We start from the raw sequence: 18,283 nt of genomic DNA, 5'->3' as shown, positions 1-18,283 counted from the left end.
GAAGCTGGAATTTATTAGATCTCATTTAGAACCATATGCTGAAAACCCAGTAGATGGCCACTCTCCTAAGCCCATGTGGTAGCCCAAGGGAAAGGAAACCAACCCACCTCATAACAGGTAGAGGTACCTATAAGGGTTAGGGTTTTCTATTCCAGAGCGGTTTTGGGGAAGGCTATACAGGCTATTGAAGTCCTGATTTCCGGGAATTTCCCTGTTATTTCTCAGCTTTAGGGAAGGTGTTAACAGTATTATCTCCATTTTTAGTCTCCTTCCAAGCTCTGTCCTGTTTCCTTTGTAGGGTTCTGCCCACTCTGTTGAGTGGGATCCTTCCCTCTTCTATGCAACCTCTTTCACATGTTGGATTCCTTTTCCCATGGTTGGAGAAGGCCAAAAGGGGGAAGAGGGACTGACTTTGGTCCCTAAAGCCTCCAGAAAGGCCCTCCCCATCCCCACTTTTTCTTACAAACCTAGTCCTGCCATGTATAAGGTGTGTATTGCCACCTAAATACTTGAGTCATTCCTCCAGAGAAGGGACAAGGAGAACCCTCCATCTTTTGGCAACATCTCATCTCTTCCTTTTGCTATTCCTTTTATCCACCTGCCCTTGGTTTTGTCCTGTCCTACACTTCAAATTTCTATTTTGTGTTGAACTTGCTTTTTTTCATATTGAAAAGATGACATTGCCCCAAGAGCCAAAAATAAATGAGAATTGAAAAGAAGTTGTGAGGTGTGTGCTCATTTAGGGAAAGCTTGCCAGTGGACACATGAAGCTAAAGTTCAGTTATACATATACTCTGCTTTCCATAAGCTGACGAGAATATCCTTATACTTAATTGACTTTCATTTCTTAGCCCTAGTACCCAAACCACCCCACCACCCTTACTACCAGTCTCAGTAACTGGGATAGGCATAGGCTCAGATGCAGGATCTATGGACAGAAATGGGAACTGAGATGATTGTTAGTGTGTAACTGGTTCCCAGACCAGCAGGCATCAACATCCTCTTGGAACTTATAGAAATGCAGATCCTCAGGCCTACTGGGATGTACTAAACCAGAAACCAGTTGACTACAGCAATCTGTTTTAACTGTAGTCTGGGAGAATCTCATGAATGAAGAGTTGGAAGCTACTACTGCACCACTTCCAAAATATAGCACATCCAGGGTTCATTTGCGTTATGGCTCTGTGTCCTGTTTTCTGTTACCCTTTGGCGTTTTCTCAGTTAACACAAGGGAAAGATAACTAGTGAGGGATGCCACGTCATGGTCTACAGTGACTTACACCTAAAATCTACCCCATGCTTCTAAGTACACAAAATAAGTCTCAAAGCTACCTTAGAAATTTAAGTTAACAATTTTCCTTGGCCCTATTTTCAGTAATTCTGGGGACTAGTGCAGTTCTCTCCATTCCTCTCATTTCAGCATGCTTTCTGCCTGTAGCCAACTTTTGCAGGAAAAAAAAAGTTGTGCAACTTTAACAGTGTATAAGTAACTTCTCCCATTCTAAAAAGTACTTAAAAATTTTTTTTTGTATCTTTTTTGTTTTTGAGAGAGACAGAGCACGAGTTGGGGAGGGGCAGAGAGAGAGATGGAGCCACAGAATCCAAAGCCAACGCCAGGCTCTGAGCTGTCAGCATGTGGGGCTCAAATGCAGGAACCGTGAGATCATGACCTGAGCCAAAGTGAGTCACTTAACCAACCGAGCCACTCAGGCGCCCCTTAAAATTTTTAATGTTTATTTTTGAGAGAGAGCGCAAGCATGAGTGGGGGAGGGGCAGAGAGAGAAGGAGACAGAATCTGAAACAGGCTCCAGGCTCTGAGATATCAGCACTGAGCTCAATTCGGGGGTTGAACTCTGGAATGGCAAGATCATGACCTGAACTGAAGTTGGATGCTTAACTGACTGAGCCACCCAGGTGCCCCAAAAGTCTACTGAATGAAGGGAATAAGCTACATACTAGCATTCATTTTGAATGAATTCTGCTTTATTAATTGTTCATCAGTATTTGTAATTTGTAATTTTTTTTTTATTTTTGAGAGAGTGTGAGCAGGGGAGGGGCAGAGAGACAGGGAGACACAGAATCCATAGCAGGCTCCAGGCTCCAAACTGTCAACACAGAACCCAATGCAGGGCTTGAATCCACAAACCGCAAGATCATGACCTGAGCTGAAGTCGAATGCTTAACTGACTGAGCCACCCAGACACTCTAGTGTTAGTGCTTCTTAACAGCAATTGATTTGACGAAGTTGTGAACCTCCAGGCCATCCCTCAAGTTTGGGTCAGGAAAATTCTAGACAATAGGCTCACACAGTGTAATTAGGAAGTTAAATAAGCTGGGTGAGTAGGATAATCAGAAGACTGGCATGGGAACCCTGGGGGACTGATACTCTTGGCAGTGTAGGGTTGGCAAGGGGAGCAACCATTCCCCTTCAAGGCAAGGCACAGGCAATTTGGCAAGGAGATGAGGGGTGGGACCCCAATGTCAAAGGACATGCTCAGGGAAGCCAGTTGTACATGCAGTATGGGAACCATTCTGGCAACTTGAGCCATGAGGCTAGGCATCAGCGAAGGTTGACGGCTCAAGCTGTTCGCAAAGGCTTGTGGTTAACCTGGCAAAAAGACAATGGTGATGACACTTGGGAACCAGGTACCCTATTCTCCCAGCTCCCCATTTGGATGAAGGCTGAAGGGAGGACATGCATTTCCAGGAGTCTTCTAAGAAGTTTTTTTTCTGCCACCCTACCCTACCCTCTTGTCAAGTGGTCATTAGGACCCATGTACAGCAACATATCACTGAAGAGGAGTGGAGAGGGCCAGAGCCCTTTCACAGACCCTCCTCAGCTCCTAATCTCTCAGTGCTTTCAATGAAGGCCTCAAGAAGGCTCCAAGGAAACTAACTTGAAGGGCACTTCTATATATTTTTAATTTTTCTTTTTTGAGAGAGAGAGAGAGAGAGAGAGAGCAGGGGAGGGCCAGAGAGAGAGGGAGAGAGAATCCCATGCAGGTTTTGCACTGTCAGCACAGAGCCTAATGCAGGGCTCGAACTCAAAACTGAGATCATGACCTGAGCTGAAATAAGAGTTAGACACTTAACCAACTGAACCACCCAGGCACCCCTATATGTATATATATTAATATATATATATATATATATATATATATATATATATATATATATATATAATTTTTTTTAATGTTTATTCATTTTTGAGCAACAGAACAGGAACGGGGGAGGGGCAGAAGAGAGAGGGAGACAGAGGATCTGAAGCTGGCTCTGAGCTGACAGCAGCGAGCCTGATGTGGGGCTTGAACTTACAAATCGTGAGATCATGACCTGAGCTGAAGCTGGATGCTCAATCGACTGGCCATCCAGGTACCCCATATTTTATATATATATATATATAAAATCCCCTCAGCAATTCAACATAGTAAATAGTATTATTAACATGATTTTAAGGTGAGGAAAGAGGTACAGGGAAGTAGAGAACTTGTCTAAGATCACAGCTAGCAGGCACTGAAGCCAGGATTCACACCAGAAAAGTCTGGTTCCAGGGCCTGCTTTCTGACCTCTACCATAATCTATAGGTGAATAAACAGACACCAAGAAAAGCAGTAATATGCCTTGGAATTGTCAACAGGCTGCAACTAGTTTCTTGTGCTAGTGGGGCCACAAGGCTCTAGAGGATGGTCAGCCTGGGTTTGAAGCCTAGCTTCACCAGCTGTATGACAGGGGCTAAGTTCCTTAACACATTGGAAGTTGTTTCTTTACTTTGTAAAATACTACTTACCCAAAGGATATTTTGATTTTAAAAAACAAACCATATCTGTAGAAGCTTAGCAGTGTGTCTGGCACATAGAAAACAAAAATGTCAATGGTCCCCAAGCCTCCTTAGTGCTGGTCCCACTACTAGGCCCGCTGCATCACATGCCCCAGGAACCCAGAAATTCTGTTCCACAGCTCCCACCCTACAGACCCTCACCTGGGAGATGCTGATGCCTGTGAGTCTTTCCACGCTCTCTGGCAAGTGGCTCAGTATGTCCAGTACTTCCCCCGTCACTTTGGCCGCCCCCATGGCCCCGCCTCCACTGGACACCAGTGTGATCTTTTTGGCAGAGGTCAAGGGACCACTGATCTCCTCTGCTACCTGGTAGGTGAGAGATGCCCACTCAGCACCTGTGGTCTGACCACATTCCTTCCTAAAACGCCTTACCCTGGGCTTCAAGATCCTTGATCTGCTTCACTTTGTAAAGATCATCCTTCCTCACTTTGGTTGCTGGCTTATAATTCCCACCCCTAGTTTATGGTCCCCTAGCCTGGTTCTCCCCAAGCTCTTGCCCCTCATTTCCGCCCACCCTACATTCCCTGGGTCTGTTCTTCTCCTGGTGCCCACACAACCTCCAGACCTGGGGCAGCTTCTCCAGCAGCATGTCCAGCTGAGCAGCCTCCTGGTACAGCTGGAATGCTTCCGCTTTCTTGGCCATCTGCTCAGCCTCGGCCCGGGCTCGAGCCCCTATGGCAAAGGCCTCAGCCTCCCCACGCATCTGAGAAGGGTACAGGAAAGTTGTGGTACTGATGGCTGTAGTTAAGGATAAGGAACCCCAGCTGATACAGCAACCCCTACTCCCTCCACAAGCCAGCAAGAGCCCCCTCTTAACTCACCCTCACAGATTCAGCTTCTGCCTCAGCCTGCATAATCAGTTGAGACCTGGGCACAGAAGGGGAGGGAGGGGCTGAGGAGGGGCAAAAGGCAGACCCCATTGGAGAGACAGAGGCTCCTGTAACCCGAGTTCCATAGAACTCAGTTCTTCATCTGGGGGCACCCACATGGTAAAGGATCCAGGATGGGGCCTGGGAAGGGGCATTTACTTCTCTGCCTCAGCTAGGCGCTCCAGCTTGTAGCGCTCAGCCTCGGCTGGCTTCCGAACTCGGGCCTCCAGCTCCTTCTCTCGGCGGGCGATCTCCTGTTCCTGCACTGCCACCTGCTGGGCCCGCTCCACCACCTGCACCTGTACCCGCTGCTCCTCGATCTGCTGCTTAGTCTTGGCCACCTGGGTAGGAGTGATGCTCAACATCAGGGCTGAAGGGCAAGTTCCCAGGAACCGCAGAGAGAAGCCAGAGCTCCAGAGAGAGATATAGAGTAGGTACATGAAGTTAGTCCTTGGCGGGTTCAGCCAGCCCAGCAAAGTCCATTTCTCCCATATGGATCCCAGTCATAGCTTGGGGGATGGCCTAATCCTTCTCAGAGGCAATATCAAAGGTAGGGCATTTTCTAGGCAGCCTCAGCATCAAGAGATGCGTAGGGCTGGGATCCAGTCCCTGTTCTCCCTTGGCCATGCTAAGTTTCCCTCTGTTGAGCTCCCCTATTAGTCTATTTCTCCACAGTGTCCATTGCTAGCGTACGAGCACTGGAGGGCTCTGGTGCACAGTGGGCCGTCTTCCACCTTTAGGCTCACTCAAACCCATGTACTTCTCTCCATCTGTACTCCTTTAAACTTCCTGCAAGTCACCCTCAATTCTAGCCTGACCTGCCAACAGCTGCCTACTGGCTTGGGGCGGGGGCAGGGGCGGGTGTATGTACGTATCTTTTTCACTTTTATTTTTTGCATATGGTACAAATTCAAAAGAAAAAAATGAATAATGATAAGCAAGGCTTCTATCCACTTATTTCCTCAAACCACCTTGTTCCTTTCCCCAGAAGCAACCATTGTGACCAGCTTCTTGTGTATTCTTCTCCCAGGGACAAAGCATCTACAAGAATGTGTACATATAGAATTCCTCTTATTTAGGCATATTTCTTTTTCTAATTCCTTATAGAGTACAGAGATCAGAAGGCTCTTGCCAAGATTTTGGTGAGAGGTACCAGAGAAAAACATGTGTCTTTATTATCTCACTGCTCTGGCTCAGCCATGTACCAACATCCCTGTGGGTCTTATCAATAACAGAGATGGTGCCCAGCCTCTAATGCAGCCATCTGTTCACTCGAGAACAGTGCTTCTGAGTATGGCACCCTCCAGTGTCTTTGACCCTAAAATTCCAAACAGGTTCCAAACTGGACTAGTTGCTCTCTACCCCAGAGTGCAGGATCTCTCTGTGTTGGAGTCCCTCCTGCCCACTTTAAGCCCACCTTTTTTTTTTTTTTTTAATGTTGTTTATTTTTGAGACAATGCGAGAAACAGAGTGAGAGCAGGGGAGGGGCAGAGAGGGAGACACAGAATCTGAAGCAGGCTCCAGGCTCTGAGCTGTCAGCCCAGAGCCTAATGCAGGGCTTGAACCCACAAACCATGAGATCATGACCTGAGCAGAAGTTTGACGCTCAACCCACTGAGCCACTCAGGCACCCCTCCTGTTTAAGCCCACCTTTTGATGAAATAACCCCCAGCAGCTTCCTCAGAAAGAGTATGTGGACAATAAGTTTTTGAGATCTTGCTTTTCTGAGGCTTTTTTCTCCTACCTTTCTCTTTGAATGACAATTAGGTTGAGTACAAGTTATTATGTTAAAATTCATTTTCCCAAAATAAATAAACAAAGTTTTAAAAAGGTTGGGCGGGGGGGGACACCTGGGTGGATCAGTCAGTTAAGCGTCCGACTTTTGATTTCAGCTCAGGTCGTGATCTCACAGTTCATGGGTTTGAGCCCCACGTTGTGTCAGCTCAGCCTACTTGGGAATCTCTCTCTCTCCCTGTCTCTCCCTCACTTGTTCTCTCTCTCTCTCTCAAAATAAGTAAACTTTAGAATTCATTTTCCATCAGCACTTTGAAAGCATTTCTCCATGATCTTCTAGTTTCTTGAGAAATCTGAAGTCATTTTGATGCCTGACCCTTTGAGATCTGTTCTTTTTCTGTGGAAGCTTTTAGATCCTTTCTTTGTTCTCCATGTTCTGAAATTTCAGTGTAGTTTTTCATTCATTGTATTACATACTTGGTAGAGGGTTTCAACCTAGAAAGTCATACCTTTCAGAATAACCATTTAAAAATGTTTTCCAGGGGCGCCTGGGTGGCTCAGTCGGTTAAGCGGCCGACTTCGGCTCAGGTCGTGATCTCGCGGTCCGTGAGTTCGAGCCCCGCATCGGGCTCTGTGCTGATGGCTCAGAGCCTGGAGCCTGTTTCCGATTCTGTGTCTCCCTCTCTCTGACCCTCCCCCGTTCATGCTCTGTCTCTCTCTGTCTCAAAAATAAATAAAGGTTAAAAAAAAATTTTTTTTAAATAAATAAATAAATGTTTTCCATTGGCAATTTTCCTCCCAGTTACTTTGTTCTGTTGATTTATTAGATTAATAAATCTACAGATTAGGATTAATGAATTTATTAAAATTAGAATAATTTATTAGAATTAGGTTAATAAATCCCTTGATTAGAATTTCTTTCAATGTGATTTCCGCCCTCATTTCTGCCATCTTATTAATTTCTAGGAGCTCTTTTAATTATTTACTTATTTTTAATTATTATTATTTTTTATTTTTGAGAGAGTGAGAGAGAGCACACATGCACACACCAGTGGGGGAGGGGCAAAGAGAGAGGGAGACACAGAATCCGAAGCAGGGTCCAGGTTCGGAGCTGTCAGCACAAAGCCCAACACAGGGCTCAAACACACAAACCGTGAGATCTTGACCTGAACTGAAGTTGGACATGCAACCAACTGAACTACCCAGGCACCCCTAGGAGCTCTTTTATTTATATGTTTATTTATATTATTTTTGAGAGAACATAAGTGGGGAAGGGGCAGAGAGAGGGGGAGACCGAGAATCCCCAGCAGGCTCCACACGTCAGTGCAGAGCCTGATGCGGCGCTCAATCTCAGGAACCGTGAGATCATGACCTAATCAAGATCAGACATTTAACTGACTGAGCCACCCAGGCACCCCTAAGAGCTCTTTTTTTGTTTTCTGTTCTATGTCCTGATTTTCTGGATGTGAATTTTCCTCTTATCTCACTGGGGGTATTAAAATTTTTTTTTTAACTTTCTTCTCCCTGCATAGTATATATCTCCTTCAAGTCACTTTGCTGTTTGTGGTTTTGGTCTCAGTCTTCCATGTTGCAGTATTCCCTCATATATCAGGTAATTCTTGGCTGTCTGCTCACAGTAAAGGAGGTTTAAAACAGTGAAAGGAAACTGTGGGCATGTGGATAAAGCTTGTTGACTTTGAGCTTCACTCTAGAGTGATTGGGCAGGTCATCTGCTGAGGAACCTCTGATTCAGAATCTTTAAGCCTTTCCCTTTGGATTGGTCATGTTCCCCAGCATGGTCTTCTGATGTCTTCTTTGGAAGATGGAGGGTCTGGGGGGCAAATGGGGTAAGGGAGTTAGGGGAGGCTGTCAGCATTTAGTATTCAATGGTCAGTCACATCGTGCCTGTCATTGATAAAGTACCAGGCCCTCACCTGTTTCTAGCTGGCTCATATCATATCCTCTAGTTTTCTCTTGTCAGATAATAAACTTCCCAATGTCTACTAGGGCAGAGAAGGGCCTATGACCAAAGACATAGGGAGCCAGAGAGGAGCTGAGAAGTGACTTTTTATCACATTTACCTCATTTCTCCTCATTTCAACAGTCTCATCACAACTCCAGAGGCACCTGTTGCTGCTATCTCCTGAGCCTCAGCTGATTACATTGTTTCTCCCTGCAGCTCTGGCTCAGCTGTCTCAGACTGGCTTAGTCAATTATGATGGCTTTCTGGCTTCCAAAATGATATTATGCTTTCTGTTCCTTCTGATTCTATTCTCTGCATCTGTTTTCGTCTTCCCTTTCTTTTCAAAAATCACTCTATGTGGCTTTAGTGAGGTTTTAGAGGGAGTGCAATTAACTATATTTATTCAATCCATCATCTTTGAGAAAGCTTCCAACTTAAATTCCTGCTTCCTCTCTTGTCTTCTGACAATCAATTCTCCACATAGCAGCCAGACTGATCCTTGTGAAAATGTAAATTAGACCATGGCACCACGCTGCTTAGAGTTCTCCAATAGTATGGGACACCTAAGTGCCTCAGTCAGATGAGCGTCTGACTCTTGGTTTTGACACAGGTCATGATCTCATGTTTCGTGGGGTCAAGCCCTGCACTGGGCTCCGCACTCGTAGTGTGGAGCATTCTTGGGATTCTCTCTCCCCCTCTCTCTCATCTTCCCCTGCTCTTGTGTGTACACTCTTTCTCAAAAAAAAAAAAAAAAAAAACCAAAAAAAAGTTCTCCAATAGCATTCTACTGGGTTTTGAATTCTAAGTCTCCATCACGACCACCTGAACCCTATGTGACCTGGCCATGCCTACCTTGCCATCTCACTGCATACCAGCCACACCAGATCAGAACCCTCCTTTCTGTTCCTGGGATATACCAAGCTTTCCTACCTCAGGGCCTTTGCACATGATGGTCCTCTGCCTAGCCACATATGGCTATTTATATTTAAATTAATATTAAATACAATTAAAAATTCTGTTCCTACATTTCACTAGCCACATTTGAAGCACTGAACATCACAGCACAGAGACGCCTGGGTGGCTCAGTGGTCAAGCATCCGACTTCAGATCAGGTCATGATCTCGCAGTTCGTGAGTTCAAGTCCCACATTGGGCTCTGTGCTGACAGCTCAGAGCCTGGCGCCTGCTTCAGATTCTATGTATCCCTCTCTCTCTGCCCCTCCCCCATTGCATTGTGTGTGTGTCTCTCTCTCTCTCAAAAATAAACTTGAAAACGAATAAAAACAATTAAAAAATGTGTAAAAAAAAATCACAGCACAGATTTACAGCACTTCCATCATCATAGAAAGTTCTATTTGAACAGCATTGGCCTAGAATGTTCTTGGTCCACAACTCTTTACATTGCTGGCTCCTTCTCATCTTCAGGTTTATCTCATAAATCACGGCCTCACTGAAGCTTTCTTGGATCACCCCTAACCTAATATAGTACCTCTCCACTGTTTTTCCGCTCACTCTGTGTATTTCTATCATAGCACTTAAACAAGAACCCATAAAAATTATGTACTTGCTTATTAGCTGTTTCCTGTGTTATAATGTAAGCTCCACAAGGGCAGGAATCTTTTCTGCCTTATATCCTTACCTCCAAAACAATGTCTGGCACATAGTAGGCACTTAATACATATTTATTGAATGAATCCTTATTTCATGAGCACCTAGCACAAAGCCTGGCACAAAATAAAGAACTCATAAAAGCTGGAACAGAGCCAAAATCAGCTCAATCCTTTGATCTTCAGACAAATAAAGCCATTTTTAGAAGGTTAAGGACCACTCAAGCAAATGGTTTCCACAATGTTAATGTTTTCAAACTCCAGTGTGTACATGAATCTCCTGGGGATTTTGTTAAAAATGCAGGCTTTGGGGGCACCTGGCTAGCCCAGTTGGTAAAGCATGTGACTCTTGACCTCAGGGTCGCACATTCATGTCCCACACTGGGTCTGCAGCCTACTTAAAAAAAAAAAAAAAAATGCAGATTCTGATTCAGTCAGTAGGACTGGAGCCTGAGATTTTGTATCTAACAAGTTCCACAGTGATGCTGATGCTGATGCTGCTGGTAGGCAGACCATGCTGAGGAGCAAAGCACTATGCTACACTCAATTACCTGTCAAACCACCAGGAATTTAACATCATAAACTAAAGAGGTTTTGCACTTCATTAGGCTTTCAGCCTGTACCAATTCTTGGCAAAACCAAATTTCATAATATTGCCATCCTTTGGGTAAAGGTCTCAAAATACAGTTGATTTTCATTATTTGTGGTAGATCTGTTCTATAGAGTAGCCATGAATACTGAATTAGCAAATACTTATTTTGCTATTAGGTTCCTGTGAGCCCTTGGTCACAACATTTTCATCAACAGATTAGTATATGTCCTTGTTTTACATGTGTTTCTGTTGAAAGATACCTTATGTAATATACATTGTTAATTCATTAACAACAAACTCAGAGCCAAAAGCACTATAACTCCTGTCTGAAAGAAGCTTATCTAACACATGTATTTTCTCTATAGGCATATCACAGCCTCCTTGCACTTAGAAATACTTAGCACTTTAGCAGTACGCTTCGGGGCCATTTTAAACGGCAAAATCACCAACAAAAAGTACAAAAGTGCAAAAAACGTGGCAGTAAATATACTGTGAAAACGACAGTTTACCTTATGAGAGCTGAAACAGGAAGGCAGAATATCTTGTTCAACCTCCGCTGCACTGTTAGGCAACTCAAAGTTTTCACTGCTCTGTGCATTGTGTGCAAATGACCACAAAGGTGCCACAAATACTGTTTCTGGGATTACCAATAAATTTTTGAGTAGGCAAATTCTCAAATACAGAATCTGCAAACAAAGAGGACTGATCATGCCTCCTTGCAATATCAAGGGCTGCCCATATCTCACTTTGCAGGATTCAAAGCTCACATCCATGTTTTTCTTCCTCATGCCCTTCTTGGATCACCAGGGCTGCTGTGAGCCCATGGAAAATCAGAAAAAGGTGCCCCTTCCCCTGGGTGGATGCGGAACCATTGACCTGTGGCAGAATGCACAGTATGGTGAGCAGAGCATGGGCTGGATCCTAGCTTGCTTCACCCCATTCACCCAGGTGCCCTTTCACAGGGAACAGTCTGCCCAAACATATGACCAGTCCTATTGACCATATCCCTTCTTGGCCTTTACTTTTCAACTGAAATGGTTAGGTTTTTCAAATCTTCCTCATATGGAGGAGTTGGGTCAGAAATGGACAGCCAGAGTAAAGGGATCAGAGTTAGAATCTGAGAAAGTGTGGTAGCCTGAGATGGAGGGCCTGAGAGGAACTGCCCAGTGTGGTAGCTCTGACCTGAAGCTGATAGGCCAAGTCAGCCTGTGCTCGGCGGGTGTTGACCTCGATGTCATACGCAGCCTTCTTTAGCTCATAGTCTCTCTGTGCTTTGGCCATCTCGATCTCACTCAGGTACTGAGCAGACACCTTTTCCTGCTTGGCTTTGGCCTCCTGTCCACACAGAGATCAGGAAGGAAGTCAGAGTAGGGAGAGGAAGGCCCCGTGGGGAGAGCCTGCTCCTCACCAGGCTCCCCTGCACGTGGCCTCATCTATGTCCTCTGCCAACCCAGCTCTACCAGACCTCACTCAGATGTGCCTCTTCCATCCCCTCTCCCGCTGCATGCCCAACAAATCCATAGTGACCAACTGACCCCCCAAGTGGGATCTATCTCACCCGGATCCCAGCATCTCTTTTGGCTTCTGCTTCCCCAATCCGAGCATCTTTTTGGACTTGAGCGGTTCGAGCCTTCCCTAAAGAGTGCAAATAATCCTGTGGGAGAGAAGCAGAAATCAGAATCCTCAGGAAGGTTTAAGAGATGGGAGCAGGGAACTGGAGAAGATCAGCCACCTAGGTATACCTGATCATCATGAATGTCCTTCAGGGTATAGCTAACCACACTGATGCCCATGTTGACCAGGTCTGAGGAGGCCACTTTGAAAACTTGCTCTGAGAATTTCTGCCTGTCCTTATAGATTTCCTAGGGTAACAGAATGGTAGGAAGGAGGAATTTAAGCTCTCAGTCCTCTGGCTACTGTCTCCCACAGACTAGCTTGGCCCAGAGGCCCAACTCACTCTGGTATGCCTTCCAGATCTTTCCCTGCCCTCAAGCCCACCTCCACAGTCATGTGGGCCATGATAGCCCTCTGGTGGCCCTCCAGAGTCTCCAGTGCAATGTGGGCAATCTCAGCCTCTGTCTTCCCCAGGAACATCTGGCAGGCAGCTGCCAACATCTCCTTGTTCTGCCCCTGGATTTTCACCTGTAGCCAGAATAGGGATAGAGTGAGTGTGGTGAAGGTCTCATGAAGCCAGGTAGGAAGCAGGAAAAGAATGGAAGAGTCAAGTGCCTCGGGAGTCCCTGGAGAAGGTGAGACTTCGCAGAGAAATTTCTCTGCAGCCAGAGGTTGGGAAGGCCATGGTCAGAAGATTCTTAATGTCTGGGGACACAGAAGGTGATGAAGGAATGGACATCAGGGGAAAGGCTCTGAAAGCCTCACCTGGGCAATGCCAGTGACTGAGATGGGGACCCCATGGCGAGTGTAAACCTTTTCACTCTTGACATTGAGGGTCAGTGTGTTGAGAGAGATCCTATGGGAAAAAGGAGTGGACAGTGAGAAAAAAAAAAAAAAAGGAAAGAGAGAAAACTAGGGTTCCCCTTCCCTGGTTCTCCTTCTACTTACCTCTGGATTTGCTGGATGCAGGGCAGGACAAAAACACGCCCTCCAGCCACCATGACTGGGGGGCTTCGGCAGAAACCTGCAAGGTGAGGGGGCAGTAAGTTGCAGTGGTGAGGGGTAGGGCTAGAATATGGAAGACTGAAAAACTGGGGTTGGGGGGATAATCCCCACGAGGAAATCTGGGAGCTGGAGGGGAGACAGTCTGGCCTCGGAAGGGTAGCGACTGTAATCACAAATGGGTGGCTTGCAGCCATGGGGGGTGGGGTGGACAGAAGGCTTGGCACTGGGGAGCTGGTAGGGAGAAGAGTAAAGGGCAGAGGCAGGACCGCAAGAGTCTGGGGGGCACTGGCTGAGAAGAGAACATTACTTACCGGAGACCACCATGGCCTCATTTGGGCCACAGGTGAAAAACATGGCTCTCAGGTTAGAGCTGGAGGAAAGGGAGAGAAAAACTTTGCGGGCGAGGTCCACAGAAGTGAATACTCTCTCTTTCCAAGGCCCAGTCCCTTCCACACCCGTGCGTCCGTTAAGACATTTCCCTCTGCAGTCCCACAGATCCCCAGCGGCTCCCTCCCACGCCGGCTTACGGCCACTCCCTGCCCCTGCCCCGTCCCGCCTTCAGTGAGGACAGTTTCTCGCTTATCTGATAATGCTCTCCCGCGCCTAGCGGACCCCAGACCTTGAGCCACCCTCCCCGCTCCTCCGCAGCCCGACTACATCTCCCCTCCCCACCCACCTCCCCGCACGCTGGCTGCGGCCGGGCTGGGGTCTCGGCAACGGCTGGGGCGCGCAGCCGATCTGGAGACTGAGCAGCGGTTCCGACGCACCGCCTTCCGGAAAGCTGGGCCTGCGCCCGCGCGGCTCACCCGGCCGCACCCTGTTGCTGCGGCAAACGCGACCCCGCCCCACGCGGCGAGCCAGCCCCCTCACCCCTGCGCCCTCGGCCCGCCCCTTTCCCGGCAGGCCACGCTCTGGTTCGCGGCCAGCCAGCCAGCAGCCTGGCCTACCGAGGCTGCTGGGCTAGCGGCCGCCCCCGCCGTCGCCCTTCCCCAGCTGCGAGCTCCGCCCCGGGATGCGGGACGTGACTTCCGTGGGCCTGGCAACCCAGGGCGGGGGACATTGCTTCATGTCGGATTTGCTCGGCTGTGCTAACTGGGAAAACCACGCGTTGGGCAAAGAACGACCGCATCCGGTCACCTGGGGCGGAGCGCCCGCTAGGGACGTGGACCCAGCTCCTCCCGCCGGCCCGAGGAAGAATGGGGAATCGCCGCTTGCAAAGATACATTCAGATGACTGCTGACCGTAAATCGAGTTTATTTGTGTTCACAGAACATACCGGGCGACCCCACAGCCGCCCCCGATAGCCCACCGACCTTTGACACTGTAGCCACCCCTTGGGGGCAACTTCGAGGAGATCCTCGGACAAGGACCTTATTCCCAACAGTCCGCTAAAGCCTCACACAATAGATCCGCGGAGGTGACATCCTGGAGGACGGAATAACAGTCCCTAAACCTAAGACCCGCCACCATCCTTGCCTCAGCCCGGGCGCTCTCCAGGACCCAGATCCTCTCCATTCCTTCTCGGGAGAAGGATCTCCCTAAATTCTGGGAGCCCTGCTTCCACGTTTCCCACAAAGCTCAAATACTAAGAGATCTGCATTTTCAGTAGGGGGGCACATCTCACACCCCTGCATAAGTTAAAATAAATATTACATACACCCCTCCATCACCTAGGGGAACATACATAAATACATATATAAATATTAATTAGGATCAATAAGAAATAAATTAATGACGCTCTTCCCCACCCGGTCTCGCCCCGGAGTGTCGGTGCTCCTCTAATCCCAGGCTCGGGCTGGAGTCTCCGCTGCAGTATTGTGAGTTAAAATTGCCTCGGAAGTCCCAGTTTGGGATACGCTCTCGCGCACCAGGTACACCTGGTGTTTCTTTGGTTTTTCGGATTCTTTTGAGGGGGATGTGGGGAGTCCCGGTTAGAAGGCGGCCGGGTGTTGCTGGAGAAATGTGCTGAGGTCCAGAGCGTAGTCTGAGGGCTCAGAGGTCAGATTAAGGGTCTCGAGGACCGGGGGCGCAGGGGTGGGCGTGGGGGATGCGCCGCTGGAGGTGTCCTCCGGCGCCAAGGGTGCCGGCACACCCTCTTCAGCCATCAGGATCTGGCAGAAGATGACGGTGAGCAGAAGAAAAAGGAGCCTTTTGGCAGGGTTCGGATCCTCGACTGGCAGCTGGCGCCGGACCTGAAGAGAGACAACGAAGGGAACCGGTTAGCTGAGATCTCGGGGTTCGGCTGTTCCCGCTGCCCTGCCCCACCTGCTGCCTACTTCCTCCACACTCACCACTCGTGGGTACAGGACCCTACGGCTGCGCTTTCGATGCCCGCGGGAGGCGCTGGGGCGCGCGGCAGGGGCCACCGCGGGCTCCGGAAGAGGGTCGAAGGTGAAGATCTCAGGACCAGATCCCCGCCGGGGTCCGGGGCTGGTGGAGGAGACAGGGGTTGGGGCCCGCAGAACGGTCATGGTGGGGAGGGAGCTGCGAGAGTGACACATCGTGAGCTGAGCTGGGCGGAAGACCGAATGAGGACCCGTGGTCGTGCGCAGCAATTTTTGTGCACCCTGGGATGGGCGGATCCTTTTCGACTCCACCCACGACTGGGAGTGGTGGCCGGAGCGAGCTGGAAATTCCGAAGATTAAGCCGAGAGAGGGAGTGGCCTATGCAAGTTTAGGCGCCCAAGTGTGTGTTGTGAGTGTGTGAGTTGTGAGTGGAGTGGGTGAGTTCCCGGACTTCAGGCACATGTCGGGACATGTGGTAGATGGAGACGGGCTAACAGATAGCTTAGAAGGTGGTTGGGCCACAGGTCCCATCTCTTGGGGAGCAGGAGGACTTACCAAAAGAAATCTTACTGCTACAATAGTGACCTAGCAAGTCAGGAAATTACAGTTACACAGGCACATTTATACCCTCGTAGATGCACGCAGAAAACGCACACACCCCAAGAGGAAAGTCATTACTGAAATAGCCAAGACGACATGGAAAAATGAACTACACACAGACACAATGCTTCCTGCCTCAACACACACTGTATTGTAGGGGCAGTAAAAATGGTCTCTTCTTTGGCTGGTCTAATAATTAAGTTGATATAAGATAGATTAACAGGAAAAACAACAAGTTTAATTACCTACTTCTGGAACCCAGGAAGCCTTGAGACTCAAGGCAGTAAAGCAATTGAGGCTTGTAAGCAATCTTGAGCTAGGGAATGGATCAGTGGCCTGGGGCTTCAAAGAGGAGGAGGCCAATTCAGAGGAAGATAAGAACCGAAGTGTGGGAGTCAGAAGTTTGCCTTGCCAAGAGTAAGTCTTTCAGATAAAAGGTTATCTGTGTAATAGCTCTCTTTATCTTTCAGGCCTCTATCTAAATTCTTTTAGCCAGTTGAAGGAGAGAGGTAAAAAGCTTTTCCTGAGTCTTCTGGGTGTTGATTGCCTTCAGCTCAAAATAATTCACATGGCATAGTGGCACATTTTGGGGTGGCCTATTCTGCTCTTCTTTAACGTGTACATAACACATGCATGTGCGTGTGCGCGCACACACACAGAGCAAAGGTGCAGAGACTTTGCAAGGACAACATAACAAAGCTACCCACTTAGATGTGTGCAGAAATGCTCACATAAGGCTGGTGCAGAAAGGCAAGAGGTTAGCAGCCACCCAGATTTGTCCCTTGTCATATAGAAAAAATAACAAAATGTATGTGAAGAACATTTTAAACTGTGAGATGTTATGCAAATATGGTAATGGTAATAAGAAGGGAGAGGCGCTTGCTAAAAAAAAAAATAGAGAATTGACACATTTTCATAACTGCCTTAGAGACAGCTGCTCATGGACACACAATTTAACATCCTTTGAGCATTCACTGGTGCTGGGTACCCTGTTGAAGGTACTGATCAAAGTACTAGGGTTATGAATTCCAGCATATGGGCTGCTGAGTGAGGCAAGCCAGATTTAGTGGGCACCTCACCCTTGTGGGCCTTACCTTATGCATGCGGGGGGGGGGGGGGGGCCCAATCAGGAGAACTGTTTTGAGGATCTTTTTTAATTTTTTATTTAATTTTTTTTAAATTTGCATCCAAGTTAGTTAGCATATAGTGCAACAATGATTTTAGGGGTAGATTCCTTAGTGCTCCTTACCCATTTAGCCCGTCCCCCCTCCCATAACCCCTCCAGTAACCCTCTGTTTGTTCTCCATATTTAAGTGTCTCTTATGTTTTGTCCCCCTTCCTGTTTTTATATTATTTTTGTTTCCCTTCCCTTATGTTCATCTGTTTTGTCTCTTAAAGTCCTCATTTGAGTGAAGTCATATGATTTTTGTCTTTCTCTGACTGACTAATTTCACTTAGCATAATACATTCCAGTTCCATCCACGTTGTTGCAAATGGCAAGATTTCATTCTTTTTGATTGCCGAGTAATACTCCATTGTATATATATACCACATCTTCTTTATCCATTCATCCATCGATGGACATTTGGGCTCTCTCCATACTTGGGCTATTGTTGATAGTGCTGCTATAAACATGGGGGTGCATGTGCCCTTAGAAACAGCACACCGGTATCCCTTGGATAAATGCCTAGTAGTGCAATTGCTGGGTCATAGGGTAGTTCTGTTTTTAGTTTTTTGAGGAACCTCCATACTGTTTTCCAGAGTGGCTGCACCAGCTTGCATTCCCATGTTTTGAGGGTCTTAAGGAAACTGAAGACTAAGTGTAAAGGGGGACCCAAAGGAACTAGTGTTCACGCCTGTCTAATCAATGAGGTGGAAAAAACAAAAAGGTAAGACTTCATGGAAGAGTGGCATTTGAGATGACTTTGAACTGTGGGTGGGATACCACAGAGTCAGATGTGTAAGATGACTGTGAGGAAGAGAATGGAATCAGCAAAGGCCTTGAGCTGGAAAAGTACAGGATATGTTTGGGGAATCACAAGAAAAACAATCTTACAGTAAGTTTCCTGTAAAGGAGTAGTGGGAAGTAATGATACTTGAAAGGAGGTAGGCAGAGTGGAGAGAACTTAGGAAATTGAGTTTGACTCTAGATTGTGGATTCTGTGGGTCATGGGAG

General features: G+C 47.4%; 2 protein-coding genes across 3 annotated transcripts; both read right to left on the bottom strand.

The window, feature by feature from the left end:
* Window positions 1–1,961: 1,961 nt before the first annotated feature.
* On the bottom strand, window positions 1,962–14,076 carry FLOT1 (flotillin 1). Of its 2 annotated transcripts, XM_027052855.2 has the most exons (13): window positions 13,898–14,076; window positions 13,533–13,591; window positions 13,165–13,240; window positions 12,982–13,072; window positions 12,601–12,744; window positions 12,345–12,464; window positions 12,161–12,256; window positions 11,785–11,937; window positions 4,867–5,048; window positions 4,660–4,705; window positions 4,404–4,541; window positions 3,980–4,144; window positions 1,962–2,608 (listed from the first exon to the last, which is right to left on the bottom strand). In XM_027052855.2, exons 2-13 carry the CDS (start codon window positions 13,573–13,575, stop codon window positions 2,579–2,581), a joined length of 1,284 nt encoding a protein of 427 aa, XP_026908656.1. In that variant the 5' UTR covers window positions 13,576–13,591; window positions 13,898–14,076; the 3' UTR covers window positions 1,962–2,578. The 2 variants fall into 2 exon arrangements, with proteins under 2 accessions (XP_026908656.1, XP_026908655.1); XM_027052854.2 differs by lacking the exons at window positions 12,345–12,464; window positions 13,898–14,076 and having other exon boundaries at window positions 13,533–13,718.
* A 379-nt stretch (window positions 14,077–14,455) lies between these two features.
* On the bottom strand, window positions 14,456–15,767 carry IER3 (immediate early response 3). The gene is made up of 2 exons (XM_027052856.2): window positions 15,513–15,767; window positions 14,456–15,413 (listed from the first exon to the last, which is right to left on the bottom strand). The coding sequence occupies exons 1-2, from the start codon at window positions 15,720–15,722 to the stop codon at window positions 15,153–15,155; spliced, it is 471 nt and encodes a 156-aa protein (XP_026908657.1). The 5' UTR covers window positions 15,723–15,767; the 3' UTR covers window positions 14,456–15,152.
* Window positions 15,768–18,283: the final 2,516 nt, after the last annotated feature.

Source organism: Acinonyx jubatus, chromosome B2 (genome assembly GCF_027475565.1).
Source record: "Acinonyx jubatus isolate Ajub_Pintada_27869175 chromosome B2, VMU_Ajub_asm_v1.0, whole genome shotgun sequence".
Lineage (NCBI taxonomy): Eukaryota > Metazoa > Chordata > Mammalia > Carnivora > Felidae > Acinonyx > Acinonyx jubatus.
This window is presented reverse-complemented; position numbering and strand designations above follow the sequence as displayed.

What these genes read in the sequence shown, in the direction of transcription:
- FLOT1 (XM_027052855.2), bottom strand. Translation starts at nt 13,575, where the DNA reads ATGTTTTTCACCTGTGGCCCAAATGAGGCCATGGTGGTCTCCG. An exon ending in CAGTCACTGGCATTGCCCAG is followed by an intron (nt 12,745 to 12,981) that starts GTGAGGCTTTCA and finishes TTCTGGCTACAG; the next exon opens with GTGAAAATCCAGGGGCAGAA. An exon ending in AAAGAGATGCTGGGATCCGG is followed by an intron (nt 11,938 to 12,160) that starts GTGAGATAGATC and finishes CTGTGTGGACAG; the next exon opens with GAGGCCAAAGCCAAGCAGGA.
- IER3 (XM_027052856.2), bottom strand. Translation starts at nt 15,722, where the DNA reads ATGTGTCACTCTCGCAGCTCCCTCCCCACCATGACCGTTCTGCGGGCC. An exon ending in GGGTCCTGTACCCACGAGTG is followed by an intron (nt 15,414 to 15,512) that starts GTGAGTGTGGAG and finishes GTCTCTCTTCAG; the next exon opens with GTCCGGCGCCAGCTGCCAGT.